This window comes from Gobio gobio (genome assembly GCF_949357685.1).
Source record: "Gobio gobio genome assembly, chromosome: 10".
NCBI lineage: Eukaryota > Metazoa > Chordata > Actinopteri > Cypriniformes > Gobionidae > Gobio > Gobio gobio.
This window is the reverse complement of record NC_137116.1, coordinates 26,317,600-26,341,484: the sequence shown is the minus strand read 5'-3', so window position 1 is coordinate 26,341,484 and position 23,885 is coordinate 26,317,600. Positions and strand designations below refer to the sequence as shown.

Genomic DNA, 23,885 nt, shown 5'->3' with positions numbered 1-23,885 from the left:
GTATTCGATTCCCAATCCTACTGGCGTGGCATGAATGCAGTGCTTTTAGTTGTGAACAGGAAAAAGTTTTTGGTACATTGTCATGCAAGTGTACCCTTAGCGGTTTATAATGTGGGGTGAAGTGAGTTTTATTTTCAAGTAGGGTGTTTTTTTTTTTTTTTGGGTCCAGTGTGCCAGTGAGCAAGACACCTTGCAGCCTTCATGTACCTCAGAGTTGTGACTTGTGAGCTTTCCATACATTTACCATGAGCAAAATGACAAAAGTGCTGCACGAAGCAAAGATATTTCAGTAAACATGTCGCCACCTTGGAATTATAAGGTTCTATCTGCATTCTGAATGGTTTGGAGATATTGAGCTTTAAAGTTTTTTGCATTCCATTTGACTGTGTAGAAAGAACCTTTTTATTTTCTAAATAAAAAGTTCCAAAAAACTTAACTTAAAAACATCACAATGTAGAGAAGTTGTCACAGAATAAGAATATGTGAATAACTCAATTTTGACAAATGTCAGATAGAACCTTATAATTCCAAGGGGACGATGTCAATTTATTCAGAGCATTTGGAATGTCTTTACATGTTTTCAACACTAATGTGCAGAATTATAAGAGATGAACAAAAAAGCACTCATCAGAGCAGCACAGTGATCATCAGAGAGGAGTGGTTTTTGAGCTTTATAAATTTCACATGGCTGAATTAAACTTTATCAAGAAATCCCTTTAAAGGAACACTCCACTATTTTTGAAAAAGGCTAATTTTCCAACTCCTAGAGTTAAACAGTTGAGTTTTACCGTTTTTGAATCTATTCAGCCGATCTCTGGGTCTGGCGGTAGCACTTTTTGCATAGATCATTGAATATGATTAGACCGTTAGCATCTCGCTCAAAATTACCAAAGAGTTTTGATATTTTTCCTATTTAAAACTTGACACTTCAGTAGTTACATCGTGTCCTAAGACCGACAGAAAATGAAAAGTTGCTGATATGTCTAGGAACTATACTCTCATTCCTGTGTAATAATCAAGGAACTTTGCTGTCTTTCCATATTACGCAGCGCCTGGAAATAGACTAACTTCCATAAACATAACCAACGTGACAACCTGCTTGCACAGGACGCGTGCCTTGTAACCATGGAGACATTTGTGAGAGACGATTAAGAAGATATTTACTTTGGTGCAGATCCTGAACCGTATCCACTTGAACCGGAATAACTGCAACTACACAAACTTAGTGTCGGTCACATTGGAAGTTACCTAGTTTTCATTTTTCGTCGGTCTTAGTACATGATATAACTACAGAAGAGTCAAGTTTTAAATAGGAAAAATATTGAAACTCCTTGGTTATTTTTGAGCGAGATGCTAACGGTCTAATCAAAATCAGTGATCTACGCTAAGCTATGCTAAAAATGCTACCAGACCCGGAGATCGGCTGAAAGGATTTGAAAACGGTAAAACTCAACTGTTTAACTCTAGGGGAGATGGAAAATGAGCCAATTTTCAAAAATAGTGGAGTGTTCCTTTAAGACAAGCCCAGTGTGTCCCAACTTGTGAACATAGTACTGGCCATGGCTAGAAATCATTCAAGCTAAAAAAAAACAACAAAAAAAACGATGGTCCCTTTTCATTCACATGTTAGATTAATGGCTTGAAAAACAATGGAACAATTTATAAAATGAAAAATATAAACTCGTAATACAATGACAGAAAGTATTAGTGTAGTTTAAACTATATAATGAAAATTGTATAATTACTGCATTATGAAAACTGATCAAATTATGGATGTAATTTACACTTCCTGTCACATCTGGTAATGGAGTGCAAAATATCAGTGCAAGTTCAAGAATCCTGCTTTTCAAGAAGACCATCCAGAAGCTTCTCACACATGAAGAGACACCGAGGAACGTGGAAGAACCCTGTACAAAGATTACATGTCATGGTAAATACAGAAAAATCTGACAAACTTGACTATTTCAAAGTTTAGAGTCAGTAAACTTTTTAAAGAAATTAATTTTTTCAGCTAGGATGCATTAAATTGATCAAAAGTTACAGTAAAGATTTGCACACTTGCACAAAAAAAAAAAAACCGGTAACTTTACAATAAGGTTCATAAGTTAACATGAAATAATAATGAACTGCACTTATAAAGCATTTATTTCTCTTTGTTAAAGGGTTAGTTCACCCAAAAATGAAAATTATTACTCACCCTCATACCGTTCCATACCCCTCCATTCATCTTCGGAACAAAGATATTTTTGTTGAAATCTGATGGCTCAGTGAGGCTTGCATAGGCATCAAAGTAATTTACTCTCAATATCCATTAATATAATAAAAACATTTAAATCAGTTAATGTGAGTACAGTGGTTCGATATTAATATGATAAAGCGACGAGAATATTTTTAGTGCGGCAAAAAACAACAACTAAACGACTTATATAGTGATAACCGATTTTCAAAACACTGATTCATGAAACTTCGGAGCGGAAACGAATCAGCGAGTCGATTCAGTGGTTCAGAGCGCCAAAGTCACGTGATTTCAGCAGTTTGACACACGATCCAAATCAGCATTCCACTCGCTGATTCGATACACTCCGAAGCTTCATGAAGCAGTGTTTTTCAAATCGGTTACCACTATAGTCGTTATTTAGGGGTTTTTTGGCGCACGAAAAATATTCTCGTCTCTTTATAATATTTATATTGAACCACTGTACTCACATTAACTGATTTAAATATGTTTTTAGTACATTAATGGATCTTGAGGAGTGCAAATTACATTGACTCACTGAACCATCGGATTTCAACAGAAATATCTTAATTTGTGTTCCGAAGATGAACCGAGGTCTTATGGGTGTGGAACGGCATGAGGGTGAGTAATAAATGACATTATTTTCATTTTGGGTGAACAACCCTTTAATGTTAATTTCAACATTTACTAATGCATTATTAAAATCTTGTTAACATTAGTTAATGCACTGTGAACTAACATGAACAGCTGGATTTGTATTAACTAACATTAACAGAGATTAACTAATGCTGAACAGAGGTGTTGAACGAATGCATTAACTAATACAACCTTATTGTAAAATGTTACCAAAAAAGGTTTCTAAATAAATGCTGTTCTTTTGAACTTCTTAATCATTAAAAAGAAACCTGAAAAAAACATGGTTTTCAAAGCAGCACAGCTGTTTTCAACACTAAATCAGCATATTAGAAAGTTTTCTTAAGGTTTGTGACACTGATGACTGGAGGAATGATGCTGAGAATTCCGCTTTGATATCACAAATAAATTACATTTTAAAAATATTTTCAAATGGACAACGCATTTGAAAGTGTAATCTCTCATATGGCTCTTTTACTGCATTTCTTGATCAAATAAATGCCACCCCAAACTTTTGAATGCTTGTGTAACTAATAACTAGCTCAAATTAATTAGGACTAAAAGATGCTCTGCTGCTCAAATAAGACATTGATTTTGGCTACAAATGATCACACACACAAACTACAGCAGGCTAGCGTGAACTTGACAGCGATGGAAAGCAATTTTCTGTAGCTGCACACCTTTGAAGGGTCCTCCTTTGAAATCCAGCACAACCTCTCCCTGACGACTCAGATATCCAAACCACTCGCCATGTTTCTCATCGGAAAACTTGAGCAAAGACAAAACAATGGAAACATCTGACACTTTACACCCATTATGTAACTTAACATATTACATGATGTCTGTGTAATGCATGTCTTACGTGTCTGAAGGTGTAGTCGTAGATCAGTTTGAATCGGTCCAGTAGCACAGGCTCTCTGGTGTGACTGTAGGCCATCAGGTAGGCGATCAGAGCTTCACAGTGAGGCCACCACAACTTCATATTCCATTCTAACTGTACACACATGTTGTGTTTTATGGGGACTTACACAGACATACAGATGCGAGCGTGTAAGATGCAAATAGCATACATGAAATGCAGATCTAGACAGGTGGAGCTGGGGGAGGTGGAGGGTTTCTGAAAGGGCACTGCAAACTATTGGCTGCAGAATCAGCTGTGGCCAATCAGCTTATGCCATGTAGTGATAGCCTGTATTGATAGTGATAGCTAGTTCTGTCATGAAACTCTAGATGGCGCAGGCTGATGGGTCCTTACAGGAATTATAATTTTGTGATGGTATCCAACATCTTCAAAATATCTTCTTTTGTGTTCAACAGAAGAAAGAAACTCATACAGGTTTGGAATAACTTGAGGGTAAGGAAATTAGGGATGTCACAACACAAGTACCGGTACTTCAGTACCAAATCGTTACTGACATTTTGAAAATTTGACCATACCAGCATTTCTGTAGTATATTCGGTACCCACTAATAAGCAGCTGCTTTCAGTCGCTTCATTGTTTATCTAAGCGCAGGCCTCCAGACTGTAGCCGAATATATACTAGTGTCTGTGCACATCAAACTGCAAAAGACTATTTAAAATATTCATTCTGCATGTTCTGTGTCTCTGTGTGTATGAATAGCGCAGACGCACGGTTTCATTTGCCATGCACGGACGCGACACTCGCTGTCTTTTTTTTAAGCTTCTGCCATGTCACTATATGAGGACATGAACACATAAACCAGAGCCGCTCTGAGAGTCACTTCATGAGCATTTAAGGTCTCAAAGGTCTTCACGGCAACCCGTCAAAATAAAAGTTGACGAAATTGACAGAAATATATTAGGCTACTGTTGTACAGTAGATTAAGCTACATTTCAATGTAATACTACTAATACTAATAATAATTATTATTATTATTAGGTGTGCCTAGAGGGTTGCTTATTTTTCACTTTTTTTATAAACAATCTTTACCTTTAAACCGCATGTAGCCTTAAAATGTTTATATGCATTATTTTCTTATAATGCTTATCATCATAAATAATAAACTCATTGAATTTAAATGTACATTTCTTTCATATAGTTAAAACAAAAGTTCCAACAGATTTTGCTGTGGTACCGAAATTGGTACAGAGAACCGTACCAATTTTCTGAGGTCACTAAATTTAACCCAGATTTCCCCTACATCTGACAGCAAATCATGGGTATAATCTAACCTGAGTCGGACAATGACCGTCAACATCCAGGAAGTAGAAAAGACCACCATGTTGTTTGTCCCATCCAGTGTGGAACGGGATCTCCATGAACTTATCCACTGCCGTCTTCTGCAGTTGCACGTCTCCTTTTGTCAGCCCATACTGCAGCAGGAACCAGCCGGCCTCCAGAGCGTGACCTAGAAAGAGACGTAACAGGAAGTAAAGGATGTTGAATTTATATGGAAGACTGTGGCAGTAAGGTCTGAAATGATCACTTACCGGGGTTCTGCGTTCGCCCTTGACAGCCGGGAAGTTCCTTTCCACTCAGTGTGACATTTTCCAAAATGGCTTTTCCATCTCTCTGAGATGAAAGAATTTAGTGCGTTCTATTATCTGAAGGAATATTTAACATCACTAAAGCTTATATTCTCTTTTTGCTCACCTGTATATGCTGTAATATTCTTTCCACACACCATCCGCTTAGGTCTTTGTACTTTTCCGCAACATCAGTTCTACCCTCTGTCAGCTGATCTACCAGGCACATGAGCATCATGGGAACTGCCATACTGTTGACAGGTGGATCACCAGGAAGTTGAGGACGACCTAGACCCGATGAATCAGTCTGAACCCAGAATACCAACTGATCCATCATGCTCTCAGCATCTGCCTGGTGAGAACAAGGACACAATAACCTGACATCAACCATTTCAAATAAACTAAAATTATAAAGAAATTGCAGCATTTAAATCAGAGATGAGAATATCTAAACGCATATGCTAAAAAGTCACTGAAAGTTTTCACTTTTTAATAAAAAATATTAAATAATAATTTGTTACATTTATATAGCACTTTTCTGGGTACTCAAAGCACTTTACATAATAGGGGGGAATCTACTCAAACACTACCAATGTGCAGCATCCACCAGGATGATGCGACGGCAGCCATATTGCGCCAGAACGCCCACCACACACCAGCTGATTGGTGGAGAGACAGAGTGATGAAGCCAATCAGTAAATGGGGATGATTAGGAGGCCATGATGGACAGAGGCGTAAATTTCACTGCTAGAGGTCACTTATTAAATACAAAGGTCTAGCTTGTGGAATCATGGGAGTTGTTGTCTTCACCTCAGCCGGTGGTTCTTCTGCGCACTGTTCGCCTCAGCATGCGCTGACCCCACTCTGTGATTTTATCTGGCCTACCACTTTGTGGCTGAGTTGCTGTTGTTCCCAATTGCTTCCACTTTGTAATAATACCACTAACAGTTGACCGTGGAATATTTAGTAGTGAGGAAATTTCATGAATGGACTTATTGCACAGGTGGCAACCTATCATGGCACCACGCTTGAATTCACTGAGCTCCTGAGACCGACCCATTCTTTCACAAATGTTTGTAGAACCGTCTGCATGCCTAGGTGCTTGATTTTATACACCTGTGGCCATGGAAGTGATTGGAACACCTGAATTCAATGATTTGGAGGGGTGTCCCAATACTTTTGGCAATATAGTGTATATTAAAGCGTCTTTGGTGTTTCCATGGTTTCTACGCGGGTATGATGTCATTGATAGGCGACGGTCCGTGTCCTGGTTAAAATTGCTTATTTTCTCTGGATTTAAACATTGTTGGAAAAGTTTGGGATAATGTAAGTACACAGGTCAACAAAATATATAATATTGTTCTAGTGGTTTTTGGATATTTTCATCTAAAAATCTTACATTATTGTGTCTTTAGGCACAACCTAACTGACATAATAGCCATAATCCATTCTATACATAAGACACGTCATCATTTTACCCAGTTTAATTTCTAGGTGAGATATTGACTAATAGTTTTACCTGCATCTCTTTGTCTTGTGTAATCCTGGAAAGCTCGTCCATGGCCATCACGTAAAAACACTCGCTGAATATGGTCCTTTGAACCTTCACCGCTCGACCATCTCTTGTCAGACAGAACGCACATTTCCCCGGGCCACTGGAAGCCGGAACTCGAGCAAACTTCTGCAGAAATGCAGCACCTGAAATTCAACAATATCTGATGTAACACGATCACTGCATATATGTGTGATTACCAGGATCAAAGCTGCAAGACCTAATGCTGGCATGTTTTCTTCTGACTTGTATTATTTTTTTAATGTCTGTAATGTAATCTTAAAAGAGAAAACATATTATACACATTTACATGTTAACATTTCATTTGTGTAAATTCAGATATTATTTCTTCTCTTGAGCTACTATGTGTGTAACTTTAGGCCAGTACTAAATGTAAAAAAAATTAATTATGATACATTTTGCAGTTTCTGAAGAACTTTGGGTCAGTAAGATTTTTGAAATGTTTTTGAAATAAGTGTCATATGCTCCGGCTGCATTTATTTGATGAAAAATACAGTAAATCAGTAATATTGTGAATGATTCAATTTAAAAGAAGAGTTTTTTTTATTTTAATACATTTTCAATTGTAATTTATTCCTGTGATCAAAGCTGAATTTTCAGCATCATTACTTCAGTCTTTAGTATCACGGTCCTTCAGAAATCATTATAATATACTGATTTGGTGCTCAATAAACATTTCTTATAATATTCAATGTTGAATACAGTTGTGCTGCTAAATATGTTTGTGGATATATATATATATATATATTTTAATATTTGTTGTGTTATTTAATGAATAGAAAGTAAAAAAACAAACAGCTTTTATTTTTTGCAACAATGTATAAGTCTTTACTGTCCTATTTAATAAATTTAAAGGGTTACTTCAGTAATTTAGCATTAAGCTTTGTATTTAAACTGGGTCATTTATGCAGTAGAAATGTGAAATTATCTTTGAATTTGGTACCTTCTAGACTGAGAAAAGACAGAAAATGTATTTTTGTCTCATGTGGATGAAAGACAACTCCCAGAATGCACTTGATTCGCTGCCCTACCAGGCCACTCCGTACGCCGACCCCAGCGTCGTTTTGATCTTCATAATAATACAATAATTTCGTTCAGTAAGAGAATAAACACTACAATTAAAAACTGAACGTGTCTTTACAATAAAGTGTGAGTGAGCCGAACGAAAGTCACGGCACAGACGCAGCAGAGCAGAGGTAACGTTAAGCGCCAGTCTGGCACGTTTTCAGATCGCATATGGAAGCTAAACTATCAAAGGAATTCATTGAAAAGTTGAAACACTCACTTTACTCTGCACAGCGCTCCGTTATGATTGTCCGTTGGGCCGTCTGAGTCTTACATTCTGTGCGTGAGATCTCTCCCCTATGAGCGGGTTGATAACATGCGGAACAGCTCCATCTAGTGGCTGTAGTCTTTAGCCTCTGGCCAAAAAAGAAATCCTCCGATGACACAAAATGGCGATATTTGCGTCATCGGAGGATTTTTTTTCCCCAGAAATAAAATGCATAATTCTCTCATCTCAGGGGGATATGAGGGTGGAAAGTACCATCATTTGAATATACTACCGGGTTTCTACTGACACAAAGCCTAATGCTAAATCACTGAAGTTACCCTTTAATGTAGCCTACCCTTGATAGATAAATGTATTAATTTCTTTCAACAAAAAAACTTTTGAATGGTAGTGTATGTTTATAGATAGATTGAGCAAATGAGAAAACTAAATCACAAACCTGATTTGGCAGCCTCAAGAATCTCAGGTTTGTGGAATCTTTCCATTGTACGATACAGCCTGCTGTACATCCATACCTGGTGGATACGTGACACATCAGACACTCTTAACACAGCTTTTATTGGACAAAAAAAATCTATTGATTAAATAAAAATTTCATCAGCTAATTATTATTATATAAAATACATTATTATTACAACATGAAAAATGTGGAAAAACTCTAACCTGTCTCCCCTGTAACCACACATATTTCAGCTCATCATAGACCTTCCCATCTTTTCCAAGGCAGTTAAAAAATCCACTAAAGTCAATATAATGAATCAAACATTTAACAAGGGCATAATATTTAATCCACATGTTGAACTAAAATTAACTGTAACATTTATAAATTAGCAAAGTAAGTACATATTTTGGTCCAAAAGTCATGAATACTGTTTGAACGATGGGTGTCCCTCAGGGTTCAGTGTTAAGGACTATTTCAATGCTTCAGAATTTATGTTTGTTAATCATTCGGGCTTACAGAATACAAATATTTCAACATCCAATTAGATATTTAGAGAATTAAAGAGGAAATGCTGCTGAAGCCATGTATGAAAATGTGAATCATTTTCACCCGTGTTCTTTGTCATGTGAATATTTCAGCCAGAAATCCACAACTCTGTCCAGTTCAGTCCGGATTCTCTCTCGATACTGTTCCAGTAGTGTTGTGGTCATTGTTCCTTAAAACAAGTCACAATTTAGGGTCATGCATAATGGTTGTTTTATAGTAGGAATAGTTTTGAAATGTAGGCATTGCAGCCATCAAAGTGATCCTGTGAAGGTAAAAACCGACCCTTTGCTCTTTGTCAATAAATCAATATTTATAACTTTATATATCTTCAGTCAACTACTCAGTTTGGTATAATATACTAAACTGTTTGAATAATCAATAAATCACCAATGATAAGATTAATTCAGTTTAACTCGTTAAATTCTCCTAAAAGAGCATTTATGCATGTGAATCAGTGTGATATTTGTTTAATGCATTTTTATTTATGAAGCATAACATACTAAGCATAACACGCCCCTACTAGACTACCTTACAGAAGTTTTGAAGAGTTTTTTTGGGGAGATATTAGAGAGTTTATTTTGAATGCGTTTAATGAGGTTGCAACTAATGGAGAATCTAAAGACATTTTGCACTTAGATAACTGGCACTCAATTACACTGCTTAACTCAGATTACAAATTATTAGAAATTATACAGAAACAATCTTGCGTTTATTTTTCAGTTGTAATCATACCAAATTATTTTGGTCCCAAGTTTCTGTTTCTTTTTTAAATGTTTTACAAGTTTGTCACTATAACTGAGTATAATGTTCTTGTTTATGGATTGTGACACCGGTTTATTGGAAATTGATAATATAATTAAAATTCAGATTTTACTTGGGAAATAAATATACACATAAAGCGTATGTTGACTGTACCAAATGGTAGATTGTTTTCCACTGACTTGAAGGTTTTTTATGACTCTCTGACTTCTATACAGAACAACCGTAAAGCTGTTAAGACATCCAAGCTGCTGAAAAGGATACTTGATGTATTAGATTTATGATTGATTTTTGATACAAGATGCAGAATTTTATTGTCTTATAGATTCAAGTGTTTTTTGTATGACTCATGATTTAAAAATGTATTATATAATAAGACATTTTTCTTGAGCAGCGAATCATATTAGAATGATTTCTGAAGGATCATGTGACACTGAAGACTGGAGTAATGATGTAAAATTCAGCTCTACCATCACAGGAATGTTTTTACTGTTTAAAAAAAATAAAAATAATAATTATATATATTAGAGACTTTCAAAAATATTGAAAATATCCACAGACCACCTGTGAGAGTGATAAGTGATATATATACGCTGTAAACAAAAATATTTAAAAAGTAAGTTACCTTGTTGCCTTAAAAATTTGAGCTAATTCATTTGAGAATCAACATCACCCTTTATGCAAATATTATTAAAAGATTTTGTAAGCATATTGCGTAATTGTGTTTTATTTGTAATAATGCAGTGAAACATGCCAAATTGTGCTATTTTCATGATTTATCACAACATTTTTTTAAATGTATGTGGTTCAGATTAAAAATAACATTTTGAGTTTCTATTTATTAAACCAATTTCCTTCATTGTATTAACTAAAAATGTAAATTTCAATGAACTCAAAATGAATGCAACCAGGTTACTTACTTTTTTAAGTTAAACCAACAGTGTATATATATTATATCCATTTAATTATTATTATTATTATTTATTTATGCTATTCCGTTTGGTGCCTGGTATTGACAAGTTGCTTGAATATTCTGACTTCAAAGTATAGGCTAAATTTTAAAGTAATAATGTACAATATGTACATGGAAAACATTAAACAGATAGCATGGTGACTGCTGACATTTGAAGGGGAACTCCATATAGTTTGAGCTGAGGCTAACGGAACTAAAGAGAAGCACTGCACTGACAGCTGTTCAAGTCATTGATTAAACAGAAGCTTGTGATTACTGCATGAATATCATCTGCTTGAATGCACTAAAAGCTTTTAGAAGGAAAGGCCACTGTGTTTGGCGACTCTCTACTAAATGTTGATGTTTCGTTAAATCTGTGAGATCTGATGGTGATTGACTTGCATTGACTGCTACTGGAACAACAACTTTACGAGAAGAAACAGATCATGTCTAAACTTGCGTTGTCTTGGTATTTCCCTGCTTGCAAAACACTTGAAAACTACTCACCAGTTTTGCCAGATGAAGAAACCCCACCTTCTGTCCTCGACTGCTTTTAAAACGAGCTTCTTTTTAGTGACAGTGAAAATGAAGCGCTGTTAAATCGACTCTTCCTTAATTTTGCAGAGGCAGTAAAAACGGCACATCATATGACCAACATCCAGACAGCTGGGTCCTGTTTGTTCCGCTTTCCTAAGATCATTCGCCAGCTCTTTTTCTGCTCATCCAATCACAGGCCAGGAAACAGGCGTGTGTTAGGAAATACCGAATAGACTCTGGTGCAAGCAAAACACACATTCTTTTATTTTCGAAAGTACTGACACTGTTGGAGGAGCAGATGGAGCTTTATTGCAAACTGAGGTAGATGCACAATAAAGCAGATTTGTTTTTATCATGTTTATTTAATACAATATGAATGGTTCGTTCTGGATTGATTTTAGAATATTTATAAATACTTTCAAACCCATTACAAATTATTTTTCCTTACTAATAATAGTGCCAAAACAATGGATGTGAAAATCACGTAGTTTGAGCATACCATGTTAGAATCGTGGTGTTTACTTAAGTACTTTGTACCCTCTTCGTTTAAGGGTCACACTTGGCTCATTCATGGTCAAAAGTGACCGAAGCCTTGAAATGTAACTTTTAGGAAAAGCAATGTAATACATTTTTTATTATTATTTAGAACTCTGAGGGAATTTTATGATACTATGCAATATTTAAACCCTTTATATGAGCTGTTTTCCCCCATTGAAAATAATACATCATTTGTTTCTAATATATTTTTTAATTAAAGCAGTATGCCATGTTAAAATAGAGACACTACAGCATTTAAAATCCAGTTTTTGAAGGTAGATCAGCGCCATCAGGTGGGAGTACAAAATGTATGTAAGGCCTTGGTGTAACCACCAGTTTTCAGTGGTGTATAAAGACTTTACATAATGAACCATGTTTACCTTTATTACCTTAGAATGAGCCATTTCTATCTACATACACCACGGGTCCCCTTACAGTGAAGTCACCATGTTTCTACAGTAGCCCTAAACATACAAACTGCTCTACAGAGCGCTAGCTACTCTCTGCTGTCACAGACAACATCTTTGTCCTATGTCGGCCACCGTAGCTTCTCTATGTGCTTCGAAAGGGAGGGGTGAGCGGTCGACGGTTGTAATTCGCAAAATCAAAATTACACAGTGCACCTTTAATTGTTAATCTGACTTTTTTTTCTCGACCCTTTAACACAGGGGTAGGCAAGTTCAGTCCTAGAGAGCCGCTGTCCTGCAGAGTTTAGCTCCAACCCTAATTAAACACACCTGAACCAGCTCATCAGTGTCTTCAGGATTACTAAAGCTACAGGCAGGTGAGGGTTTTTCAGGGTTGGAGTCAAACTCTGCAGGACAGCGGCTCTCTAGGACCGAACTTGCCTACCCCTGCTTTAACATATCCAAATCATTTTTATTTTGTGTGTTCACATAGCTAATGCGACAAAAGTCCCCAAGTGTCATCCCATTCAGATGAAGCAAAAAATAAAATAAAAAACAAATTTCAAAACGTAACATTTTTCAGTCATTTCTGACCGAAGAGGCTTAGAGGGTTTCTACAGTAAAATGTTTTAATTTGTAGAGGTCACCACTCTCAACAAAATATAAGTTTGTGAATTACTAATTCTGTATGGTTTTACAGTACTAGGGCCTATTAATAACTGTAGTAGTAATAATGGTATTTGGAGGGAATGATTGCCATGGGTAGGCTTGTTTTTTTTTTTTTTTTTACATTATTAAATTATTGCAGAACACAAATGAAAAGTGTCGTGAACTGTAACAGACTAAAAATATATGAAAAAAGGTTAATAACAACATCATAATGGATTTAATTAAACGACTGTGTACTTTTTCAAAATGAAGTGTGTGTGTTTAGTCAGATGGGTTCCTGTCAGATTCAGGAGTGAATGTTCTTCTGTAGAGCTGTATGGACTTTCTTCAGGCTCTGTCTCACTCGCACAAACTCCATAAGCTGAACCTCCTCATGAATCTTCTGCTCCTCTTCCTTCTCCTTCTGAGATATAACAACACAAATCACAAAACAGACAAATAAAACTGATGAAATGCACACTTAAGTTTCCATCAAAATATCAGATATTACAGTTACTGTTCCTAAAATAAACCTGTTGTAAACAAAATTACATTAAAAACTGAAAACATAAATTAGATCTGCTGGAGCAGTTCTAAATATTCACGGTGCAATTCAATTAAAGATAAAATATGATAGAGCAATAATATGAACAATGAAAGCAACAGTAGCTCCTACAATACTGTAACTTAAAAAAAAAATTAACTGAAGGAAATATCTATTTGCTAAGCCAACTAATTTGATTCATATTCCTTTGGTTTCTGTGCCCAATATGTACTCTGTATCGGCAAGCACTAAAAAAAAGTATCGGTATTGGTGATGTATGATAAATGTATGACTTCCATTCAATATACTAATAATTTTTGGTAAATTCATTGCCCAATCCCAACATGTGCGTTTGGTTAGACTTGAGGAGGCTGCTGACCATCATCTCCTGATGTTTCTGCTGGCGCTGGAGAAGCACCTGCTCCAGAGGACTCCTGCTCTGCTCGCCCTCCTCCCTCTGGCTCTGCTCTCTCTTCCTCCTCTCCAGAACCGTCTGAAGCTCCGGCTTACAGCACACCACCAGCCCTCTGTCCCGCCCAAAGAGCCAAAGCACAAACGACAGGTATAAAAGTAACATTTTACCAGTGTTATTTTAGAAATATGATGGATATTCATAGTATTTTTTTCATACTGTGTTCAGCAGAAGAAGAAAAAAAGAAATTCATACAGGTTTGGAACAAATTGAGTTGAGGGTGAGTAAATGATGACAGAATTGTCATTTTTGGGTGAACAATACCTTTAATATTTTGAATAAGCTTTTATTTTTATATTGTTCGTTTTCATTTAATTTTAGTTAAAATGATTAATGTTATGTGCATTGTTTTTATATTTCGATTTAGCTTTATTTTTATTTCAGTTTAATTAATATTAGTACTTAATTTTAAACTTAATTTCAGTTAGTTGCCAAGGCAATTGTCACAATCACTAGTGAGAGTGCCCTGTGATTACCACCAGAGGGCACGCCACCAGAGACGACTCCGCCTCCTGTCTCGAGTCCAGAGACGACTCCGCCTCCTGTCACGAGTCCAGAGACGACTCCGCCTCCTGTCACGAGTCCAGAGACGACTCCGCCTCCTGTCACGAGTCCAGAGACGACTCCGCCTCCTGTCACGAGTCCAGAGACGACTCCGCCTCCTGTCACGAGTCCAGAGACGACTCCGCCTCCTGTCACGAGTCCAGAGACGACTCCGCCTCCTGTCACGAGTCCAGAGACGACTCCGCCTCCTGTCACGAGCCCAGAGACGACTCCGCCTCCTGTCACGAGCCCAGAGACGACTCCGCCTCCTGTCACGAGTCCAGAGACGACTCCGTCTCCTGTCACGAGTCCAGAGACGACTCCGCCTCCTGTCACGAGTCCAGAGACGACTCTGCCTCCTGTCACGAGTCCAGAGACGACTCCGCCTCCTGTCACGAGCCCAGAGACGACTCCGCCTCCTGTCACGAGTCCAGAGACGACTCCGTCTCCTGTCACGAGTCCAGAGACGACTCCGTCTCCTGTCACGAGTCCAGAGACGACTCCGCCTCCTGTCACGAGTCCAGAGACGACTCCGCCTCCTGTCACGAGTCCAGAGACGACTCCGCCTCCTGTCACGAGTCCAGAGAGGACTTCGACCGGGCCACCTGCTCCGCCATGGGCTTCAAGACCGTCTGCGCTACTGAGGTGGTCGTCTGCTCCACCGTGGGGGTCTTCAAGACCGTCTGCGCTACTGAGGTGGTCGTCTGCTCCACCGTGGGGGTCTTCAAGACCGCCTGCGCTGGTGTGGTGGTCATCTGCTCCACCGTGGGGGTCTTCAAGACCATCTGCGCTGGTGTGGTGGTCGTCTGCTCCACCGTGGGGGTCTTCAAGACCGCCTGCGCTGGTGTGGTGGTCGTCTGCTCCACCGTGGGGGTCTTCAAGACCGTCTGCGCTACTGAGGTGGTCATCTGCTCCACCGTGGGGGTCTTCAAGACCGCCTGCGCTGGTGTGGTGGTCATCTGCTCCACCGTGGGGGTCTTCAAGACCGTCTGCGCTGGTGTGGTGGTCGTCTGCTCCACCGTGGGGGTCTTCAAGACCGCCTGCGCTGGTGTGGTCATTGCTCCACCGTGGGGGTCTTCAAGACCGCCTGCGCTGGTGTGGTCATTGCTCCACTGTGGGGGTCTTCAAGACCGTCTGCGCTAGGGCTGTCAAAATTGCTCAAAAATGACGTTCGAATATTCCCTCTAAAAAAAGCACGAATATTCGAACTATTCGAACATCTGGTTGCGCATTTTATCAATGACGCGCATTACGTCAATAACAGGACAAATGAATACAAAGACACATAACTACTTATATAGGTAGTCTATTTAAGTTTAAACATATTTGACAACGTATTACCTACACACAAACAAGTAAATCACTAATGGCTAAAGACCGCAGACCTCACGCTCTCTCGCCCTCACCCTCTCTGCGCATAACGGGTTAAATGAACACACACACATTTTGAGGCTGATCAAGAGTTTTGTGCAAGCAATTTAAGGTCGCGACTCTTGTCCCAAATACAGCAGGCTTCATTCAGTGATTGAAACAAATATTAATATAAGTTTTACAGCATATTATTGAACGCTCCGAGCGAGCTGTGCTGTGGTAAACATGGAACTTTTCCTTGACATGAAACGGAAAATAATCAAACCAGTGGAAGCAGTGCATTTATCCTTTATTCATGCAATATCTATTCAGTCAGTACCTCGGTTCCATTGCTTGACAGAACTCCAGCCTGCCCCATCCACGACACTGATCGCTCTCATGTCCTTACAAATGAACTAAATTAATTTCTGCGTTATGGCCTCTTGTCGTGTTGCAGACAGAGAGCTTGTGGCGGGCGATGCAAAGTAAGGGTGGTCCAGTTTGCACATACAAATTAGTTGCTTATATTTACAAAACTAGCCTACAAAAGCATAAAAAAGCCCGTTTAATAAAGAAAAGTTCACGAAACTAAGTGAAAACTCCCTAAAGTGTTTAGTGAAATTAGGAAACATTTAGATATCATAAATTGAGTTGTATAAGTTAGCGTTACATTTCTAACGTTACATACATTTTGTTCTCATGTCACAAGTAATATCAAGGTTTATTTTGATCTGTTTTACATGATTCTTTTGTAGTGTGGTTTTCGGTGAAGTGTACTAAAATAAATATCGTCACCTGTGTACATCAGCCCACTTCTTCTCGACGCTTTTCCTGATAGTTTATAGAACAATTACTCCGAGTCGCCATCTGTCGTTTCAAAGAAAAGCACAACGGCGAGCGCGTCAAATATAAACGCCTCGTCCGTTTGGGGAGGAGCGCGCGCAGTCAGCGGAGGCTCGCGCTCTGGAGACGGGCCAAAGTACACAAGGCTTCAGGCGCGCTAGCGCCCACTCGCAAAGCAGACAGCCACGCCTCTACTACCGCGGGCGTTTTTTCCCCCACATTTTTTTATTTATTCGAATATTAATTTTCACCTTCGAAATTCGTTTTTTAAAAACTATTCGAATATATATTCGAATTTAGAATATTCGTTGACAGCCCTCGTCTGCGCTACTGAGGTGGTCATCTGCTCCACCGTGGGGGTCTTCAAGATCGTCTGCGCTACTGAGGTGGTCGTCTGCTCCGCCGTGGGGGTCTTCAAGATCGTCTGCGCTACTGAGGTGGTCGTCTGCTCCACCGTGGGGGTCTTCAAGATCGTCTGCGCTACTGAGGTGGTCATCTGCTCCACCGTGGGGGTCTTCAAGATCGTCTGCGCTACTGAGGTGGTCGTCTGCTCTGCCGTGGGGGTCTTCAAGATCGTCTGCCCTACTGAGGTGGTCGTCTGCTCTGCCTTGGGGGTCTTCAAGATCGTCTGCGCTACTGAGGTGGTCATCTGCTCCACCGTGGGGGTCTTCAAGATCGCCTGCACTGCTGTGGTGGTCATCTGCTCCGCCGTGGGGGTCTTCAAGACCGTGTGCGCTACTGAAGTGGTCGTCTGCTCCGCCGTGGGGGTCTTCAAGATCGCCTGCACTGCTGTGGTGGTCATCTGCTCCGCCATGTTTCGCCCTGGCCTCTTCCGCTCCACAGGCCTGGCCCTCTATCCCGCCCCTGGTTCCGCCTCGCTCCACCTCCCTCCTGGACAAGTTTAGGAGTGTCTGGAAGCCACTCCTTTGAGGGGGGGCTATGTCACAGTCACCAGTGAAAGTGCCCTGTGATTACCACCAGAGGGCACGCCATCCGGGACTGTCATTCCATCAAAGACTACATTACCCATAAAACTCTCTGCCCGGACTCATCATCTCTGATCACATCCACCTGTGTCTCATTACCCTGTTCACCTCACCCTATATAAGCCTGGTTATCTCAGTCATTCATTGCGAAGCCTTGTTTGTGGTATAAATGCGTTTCTGAGCGTTTTCCGTGGTTTCTTGTCTCTGGTTTTGAATTACTTCCCTGTTCCGTGGATTACCCTTTTGCCTGTTTCTCCTGTCTTGTTTGCCTGTTTGGACTGTTTGCCTGTGTATGACCTTTTGCCTGTTTTATGGACTACGACTTTGGATTACCCTTTCATTAAAGCTGCATTTGGATCCTCAACCTTCGCGTCTCAGAGCAGCGATGGGCAGACAGAGGCTTTGTGAAGCACTGACACAGTTGAAGCAAATGTGCCATATTGTTTCAAAGCTTCGAATCAATCCGACACCCGTCTCTACGGCGACACCTAGTGTTCACTTGCATGTGTTGATCTGTGTTGAAATAACCTTGACAATGAGCCATGTAAAAAAAATCTTTTTTAACATCTGTCTGACAACTGCATGATCTTGGTTTTGTAACCTGTAGCCTCCTCATTGTGAAGAACTATAGGGTTATAATAAAATAAATAAAGCCACAATGTGTCACATTTGTTACATAACATTTTTGCTGTTGAAGGACTTAGCCGACTTCTTTTTTTTTAAATATAATTTCTCCAGCCTTTGAAAAAATCCTCTCACAAGGGGCACTTGTTGCTGGCATGAACAAATATTTTTTAACAAGTACATTCAAATGAGGGAAAATCACTGCTATCACAAAATCTCTCTCTTCTCACAAAAACCCACGAGGTGAAGATGGATTAACTTCACTTTTAAACTGTGGGGAATCAGGTTCATACCATTGGCCGTAAAAAAGTTTCATACAGATGTGTGACTGTGTGGTTTGTTCCCGCCCCTTTCAATCCAACGCAGTTTCGTCAGGCGCCACCTGATGAAACACTTGAAGCTTCATTTAGCCATAGTCACGTGACATGGGTGTTTCGAATCACAGTTCGGAGCAGTGTTTCGAAACATCTGCGCTTCGGGATCTGACAAAGCGCCGAAACGCAAGTTTCGCGTCAGCCATTCCTAGTCACAATAATATTTCTAATTAACATTTAATATTTAACTAATATTTATAATGTATTGTATGTAAGCTATTAAATGTAATGTAATTGCAATTAAAGGGATAGTTCACCAAAAATTTTTAATTACCCCATGATTTACTTGCCCTCAAGCCATCCTAGGTGTATATGACATTCTTCTTTCAGACGAATACAATCGAAGTTATATTAAAAATGTCCTTGCTAATCCATGCATTATAATGGCAGAAAATGGCAGTCCAAAATGTGAAGCCCCAAAAAAGTGCATCCATTCATTATAAAAGTAATCAGGGGGTCAATAAAGGCCTTTTGAAGCGAAGCGATGCGTGTGTGTAAGAAAAATATCCATATTTAACATGTTATATAGTAAAATATCTAGCTTCCGCCAGACCGCCTTCCGTATTCAACTTACGCAGAAAGTGTTTCTTCACACGCTTACGCTACGTTACGCTTTTTCCGTATGTTGAATACGGAAGGCAGTTTTGCAGAAGTTAAATATTGTGGATTACTTTATAATGGATGGATGAACTTTATTGGGCTTCAAATTTTGGGCTGCCATTCACTGCCATTATAATGCTTGGAAGAGCCAGGACATATTTAATATAACTCTGATTGTATTCGTCTGAAATATCATATACACCTAGGATGGGAGTGAGAAAATCATGGGGTAATTTTCATTTTTGTGTGAATTAACCCTTTAATGTAATTTGTAATATTTTGTTAAAGTTAATAATAATAAAAATAAAAACAATGTAGCTAAAGAAATGAGGCCTACTTAACATCCATAAGGACAAAAAAATACATCATAACAACTGATGATAATGTATCTTGCATTTATGCATTTAGATATAAAAATAATTGAAATAATAATAATAGTGGAAATAATTGAGGAAAACACTAAATCTTTCTTTTATGTACCATAACATTATACAATAGTTCACAAATCATTTTAAATTAGATAAGAAAAAAAATTATATTTCAATATTTCTACATTCTCTCGCAAAGATTGAGTTCCCAGAGAAACTTGCTGTTTATTCTCTTGCAAAACTTTTTTTATTTTGTTTATACTTTAATTTCATATTATTTCCATCACAAAAATTGAGCGCAAACGGCAAGTTTCTCTGTGAACTCTAAATTATTTGCGAGAGAATGCTAAAAGTTGGAAACATAATTGTTCCTCCCATCTAATTTTTCCCCATCACCATAACATAGGAAAACACAAGACAGGAGGAAAAACTATATATCAAATCTATCGAATTTTCTCACAAAAGTTTAGCGTTCCCCTAAGATACTTTGCATTCATATTTTTCCCATCACCAGTTTATCTAGCAAAGTGACTGAACTTCAGTTTTTCAATAGCCTCGATCTAAAGGATTTGGCAGCACTGATAGGAAGGCCTATCATTACAGTGTCTGACACAGCGTGGCCTGAGCACAGGCTGCTGATCTACCAGAGGGTGTACGATTGCAGCCTGTGCGTCCACACATGACCGCCTGACATAAAAGACCAGAGAGAGAGAGAGAGAGAGAGAGAGAGAGAGAGAGAGAGAGAGAGAGAGAGAGAGAGAGAGAGAGAGAGAGAGAGAGAGAGAGAGAGAGAGAGAGAGAGAGAGAGAGAGAGAGAGAGAGAGAGAGAGAGAGAGAGAGAGAGAGAGAGAGAAAGAAAGAAAGAAAGAAAGAAAGAAAGAAAGAAAGAAAGAAAGAAAGAAAGAAAGAGAGAGAGAGAGAGAGAGAGAGAGAGAGAGAGAGGCTTCATCAATATTTCACTAACCCACTTAAAAAGTCTCCATGAACAGAGATAAATGTTCCTGTGTCTGATTTGGACCATTTTTATTGTGATCTTACTTTTTGTGTGTCAGTAACAGCTCTTTGTGAAGCTCCTGGTGGCTCCTTGAGGCTTTCACCGGGTTGTTTAGGTTCCAGGGGCCCTCGGCAATATCACATTTATCTGCATTTTCTTAGACACAAAAATGATTTCTGCAAGATTCTACAAGACACACTTCTCATGTCACTGTCTGACAAAAATACCAGAGCAACGCACCTCGATTATGGCCATGAGGATGCAAAGAAGTACAATTAACTGTGTCTGTGGACGTCTTTGTTCTGGAGTGTGCTGGTCTGCTAGAGTTGGAGACGTGGTTGTGTCCTGCGGCGCTGTTGGATAAGGCATTTTTGAGTTCTTGTTCGGACGGTCTTGTTGGGAGTGTTTGCGCAGCGGCCGATCTCATTGCACACGCAGGTATCAAGAAGGGCCCTCAGCCAAAGCTCCTGCTGCATGCTGGGAAACTGTGCGTTGGGGTCGTCAACGAAAGCAAAGAGAGTAACAAGAGGGGAGAGATTGAGTTTCACCTAAGTGGGGATCTATAATTTATTTGCTGGTCAAATGCCTGCCCTGTTCAAATGATTTATTTGTCATTTCAAGCAAAATCACATGAACAGATTGCTGACTGAGAATATGCATCACATTTTCATACAAGTAAAATGATGGATAGGAAGAATATGTATTAGAGAGCTTACAGCTGGACTACATTAGTATGGCGTACTCGTCTCTAATAGGAAAGGACACGCCACAATATCGCATTTAAAACATTAAAAGACTCATAATCACTTCCATGTTCACTCACAGAATCACATCTGAACAAAATTACATATAATAGCCTACATGCACACATTGATTCCAGTGGATATGTTGGAAACACCATGAATGATTATCCTCACACAGGGTTTGACAGTGGAAATCACACTGTGGTAAACGCAGTATTAAACTGTGTAATAATTATCGAAAGCGTAGTTCTGAACTTACCGAAAGTGTGTCACCGCTCCATAAGCGAGGTCTCCTCTGAGCAGCAGTGAGTAAGAGAGATCTATTTACTACACAACAGAGCGGACACCTGAGAGGATACAGGTGGCACTTTATCTCGCCGAGTCGCCGCGTCCGTCAATGTGAGGCGCACTTCACGTGCACTCCGCTTGGGGGCAGCACGTGTACGACAAATCAAAGCACTTCCAATCCTTCCCATTTCTTTTCTCATTACGAAATGTTTTGCAGATAAAGAAGTGAATAGTGGGCTACTTTTGTTTAAAATCGTGTATGTTCACGTGAAATGGATGTTCCAGTCATACAGCCTATAAGAAAAGTTAATACATTCATGAAGACTGGATTACTGTAATGCACTATGCATCCTCAATAAACAAGCTACAATTAGTCCAAAATGCAGCTACCAGAGTTCTTATTACTAGGTCAATATGATCATATAACACCAATTTTATTATCTCTACACTGGTTACCTATTAGGTTCTGTTTCAATTATAAAGTATTGCTACTGACCTATAAGGCCCTAAACGGTTAGCTCCCTGTTGGAAAAAACAGCATGGTTAGAACATATGTTTTGAAGCATGGCAGCTGGTGTGAGCTGGTCAAGAGCTGGCAGAGAGACTTCTTTGTAAAACATCATTCCACCTTGTGTATGCTGGGAGAAGCCAAAGCATTTCAAAACTTTGAATAATTTTGATCCAATTGTTTGGCAAAATGATTCACTGTTTCGAAGCGTCAAACGCCACACGATGGTGAAACTTGCTGCTCAAAACAGTGCAAATGCAGCGAGAACTCAGCCCAAACATGCATAAAAACACCCTTTACAGACCAAACTGTTTTGTTGACTGTGTAATCTATTAAATGCAATTAAAAAATCATCAAATACATTTTTAATATAAAGTGTCTATCATGTCTTATTTTATTAATTTGAAGGGCTTAAGTGCAGTTCATAGTATGTCCACAAGAGAGGCATGGGTATGTTTCTAAACAGGTTATACTTGGGTATGTTTCTGCACGTTATAGCTACATACCTTTTCCTAACGAGTGTGCACCCATATTTTGGGATGATTTTAGACTTAAAATGATTAAAAATGCATGCACAATTTTCCAAGAACTTGAAAAATGTCGCAGACATGTTTTACCACCCACAAACAAATGCTTTTCAATTTGTGTGTGCAAAATACAGAATTACATGAATGTGCAGTGATTTGTACAAATAAAGACATTTTTGTGAATATAAATGTTTTATTTTGCATTAGTGTATCATTTTGCGCATGCAACAAAGGAGATGTTTGTGAATCATGTGACGCGCGTGCATTTATTGGCGTCTTTTCTGAGTCGATCTCATTTGATTCATTTGGATTTTGAGACTTTCTCAGAGTCAATAGCTACAGACCTCCTTCAGATTTGCTCAAGAACAGCGCGTAGAGAGCTTCATGGAATGGCTGAGCAGCTGCATATAAGCCTTACATCATCAAGTGCAATGCAAAGTTGCAGTGATGTAAAGCACGCCGCCACTGGACTCTAGAGCAGTGTTCTCTGGAGTGATGAATCATGCTTCTCTGTTTGGCATGGATGTTTGGCAGTTACCAGGAGAACGGTAGGCCTACTTGCCTGACTGCATTATGCCAAGTGTAAAGTTTGGTGGAGGATTATGGTGTGGGGTTGTATTCCAGGGGTTGGGCTTAATTCCAGTGAAAGGAACTCTTAATGCTTCAGCATACCAAGACATATTGGACAATTTCATGCTCCCAACTTTGTGGGGACAGTTTGGGGATGGCCCCTTCCTGTTCCAACATTTGCGCACCAGTGCACAAAGCAAGGTCCATAAAGACATGGATGAGCAAGTTTGGTGAGGAGGAACTTGACTGGCCTGCACCCGATAGAATACCTTTGGGATGTATTAGAGCGGAGACTGCAAGCCAGACCTTCTCGTCCAACATCAGTGCCTGACCTGACCTCACAAATGCGCTTCTAGAAGAATGGTAAAAAATTCCCATAAACACACTCCTAAACTTCGAGGAAAGCCTTCCCAGAAGAGTTGAAGCTGTTATAGCTGCAAAGGGAGGGATACAAACTCCATATGAAACCCTACAGATTAAGAATAGGATGTCATTGAAGTTCA

General features: G+C 39.2%; 2 protein-coding genes across 5 annotated transcripts; both read right to left on the bottom strand.

The window, feature by feature from the left end:
• Window positions 1-161: 161 nt before the first annotated feature.
• On the bottom strand, window positions 162-11,635 carry renbp (renin binding protein). Of its 4 annotated transcripts, none has more exons than XR_013817294.1 (12): window positions 11,427-11,635; window positions 9,272-9,377; window positions 8,884-8,959; window positions 8,660-8,735; window positions 6,876-7,054; window positions 5,484-5,708; window positions 5,321-5,402; window positions 5,063-5,238; window positions 3,732-3,863; window positions 3,550-3,637; window positions 1,548-1,907; window positions 162-727 (listed from the first exon to the last, which is right to left on the bottom strand). XR_013817294.1 is itself a non-coding variant. In XM_079826734.1 (11 exons), exons 2-11 carry the CDS (start codon window positions 9,370-9,372, stop codon window positions 1,831-1,833), a joined length of 1,212 nt encoding a protein of 403 aa, XP_079682860.1. In that variant the 5' UTR covers window positions 9,373-9,377; window positions 11,427-11,635; the 3' UTR covers window positions 174-1,830. The 4 variants fall into 4 exon arrangements, 2 of the variants coding, with proteins under 2 accessions (XP_079682860.1, XP_079682861.1); XR_013817295.1 differs by having other exon boundaries at window positions 281-727; window positions 1,657-1,907; XM_079826734.1 differs by having other exon boundaries at window positions 174-1,907.
• A 1,720-nt stretch (window positions 11,636-13,355) lies between these two features.
• Window positions 13,356-21,115, bottom strand: LOC307132149 (actin-associated protein FAM107A; the record flags this gene model as incomplete). Its single annotated transcript, XM_079826316.1, has 4 exons — window positions 13,356-13,472; window positions 13,972-14,119; window positions 20,791-20,902; window positions 20,974-21,115. The coding sequence occupies 4 exons, from the start codon at window positions 21,113-21,115 to the stop codon at window positions 13,356-13,358; spliced, it is 519 nt and encodes a 172-aa protein (XP_079682442.1).
• Window positions 21,116-23,885: the final 2,770 nt, after the last annotated feature.

What these genes read in the sequence shown, in the direction of transcription:
- renbp (XM_079826734.1), bottom strand. Translation starts at nt 9,372, where the DNA reads ATGACCACAACACTACTGGAACAGTATCGAGAGAGAATCCGGACTGAA. An exon ending in CACAAGACAAAGAGATGCAG is followed by an intron (nt 5,709 to 6,875) that starts GTAAAACTATTA and finishes TGTTCTCACCAG; the next exon opens with GCAGATGCTGAGAGCATGAT. An exon ending in AGGGCGAACGCAGAACCCCG is followed by an intron (nt 5,239 to 5,320) that starts GTAAGTGATCAT and finishes GTCTCTTTCTAG; the next exon opens with GTCACGCTCTGGAGGCCGGC.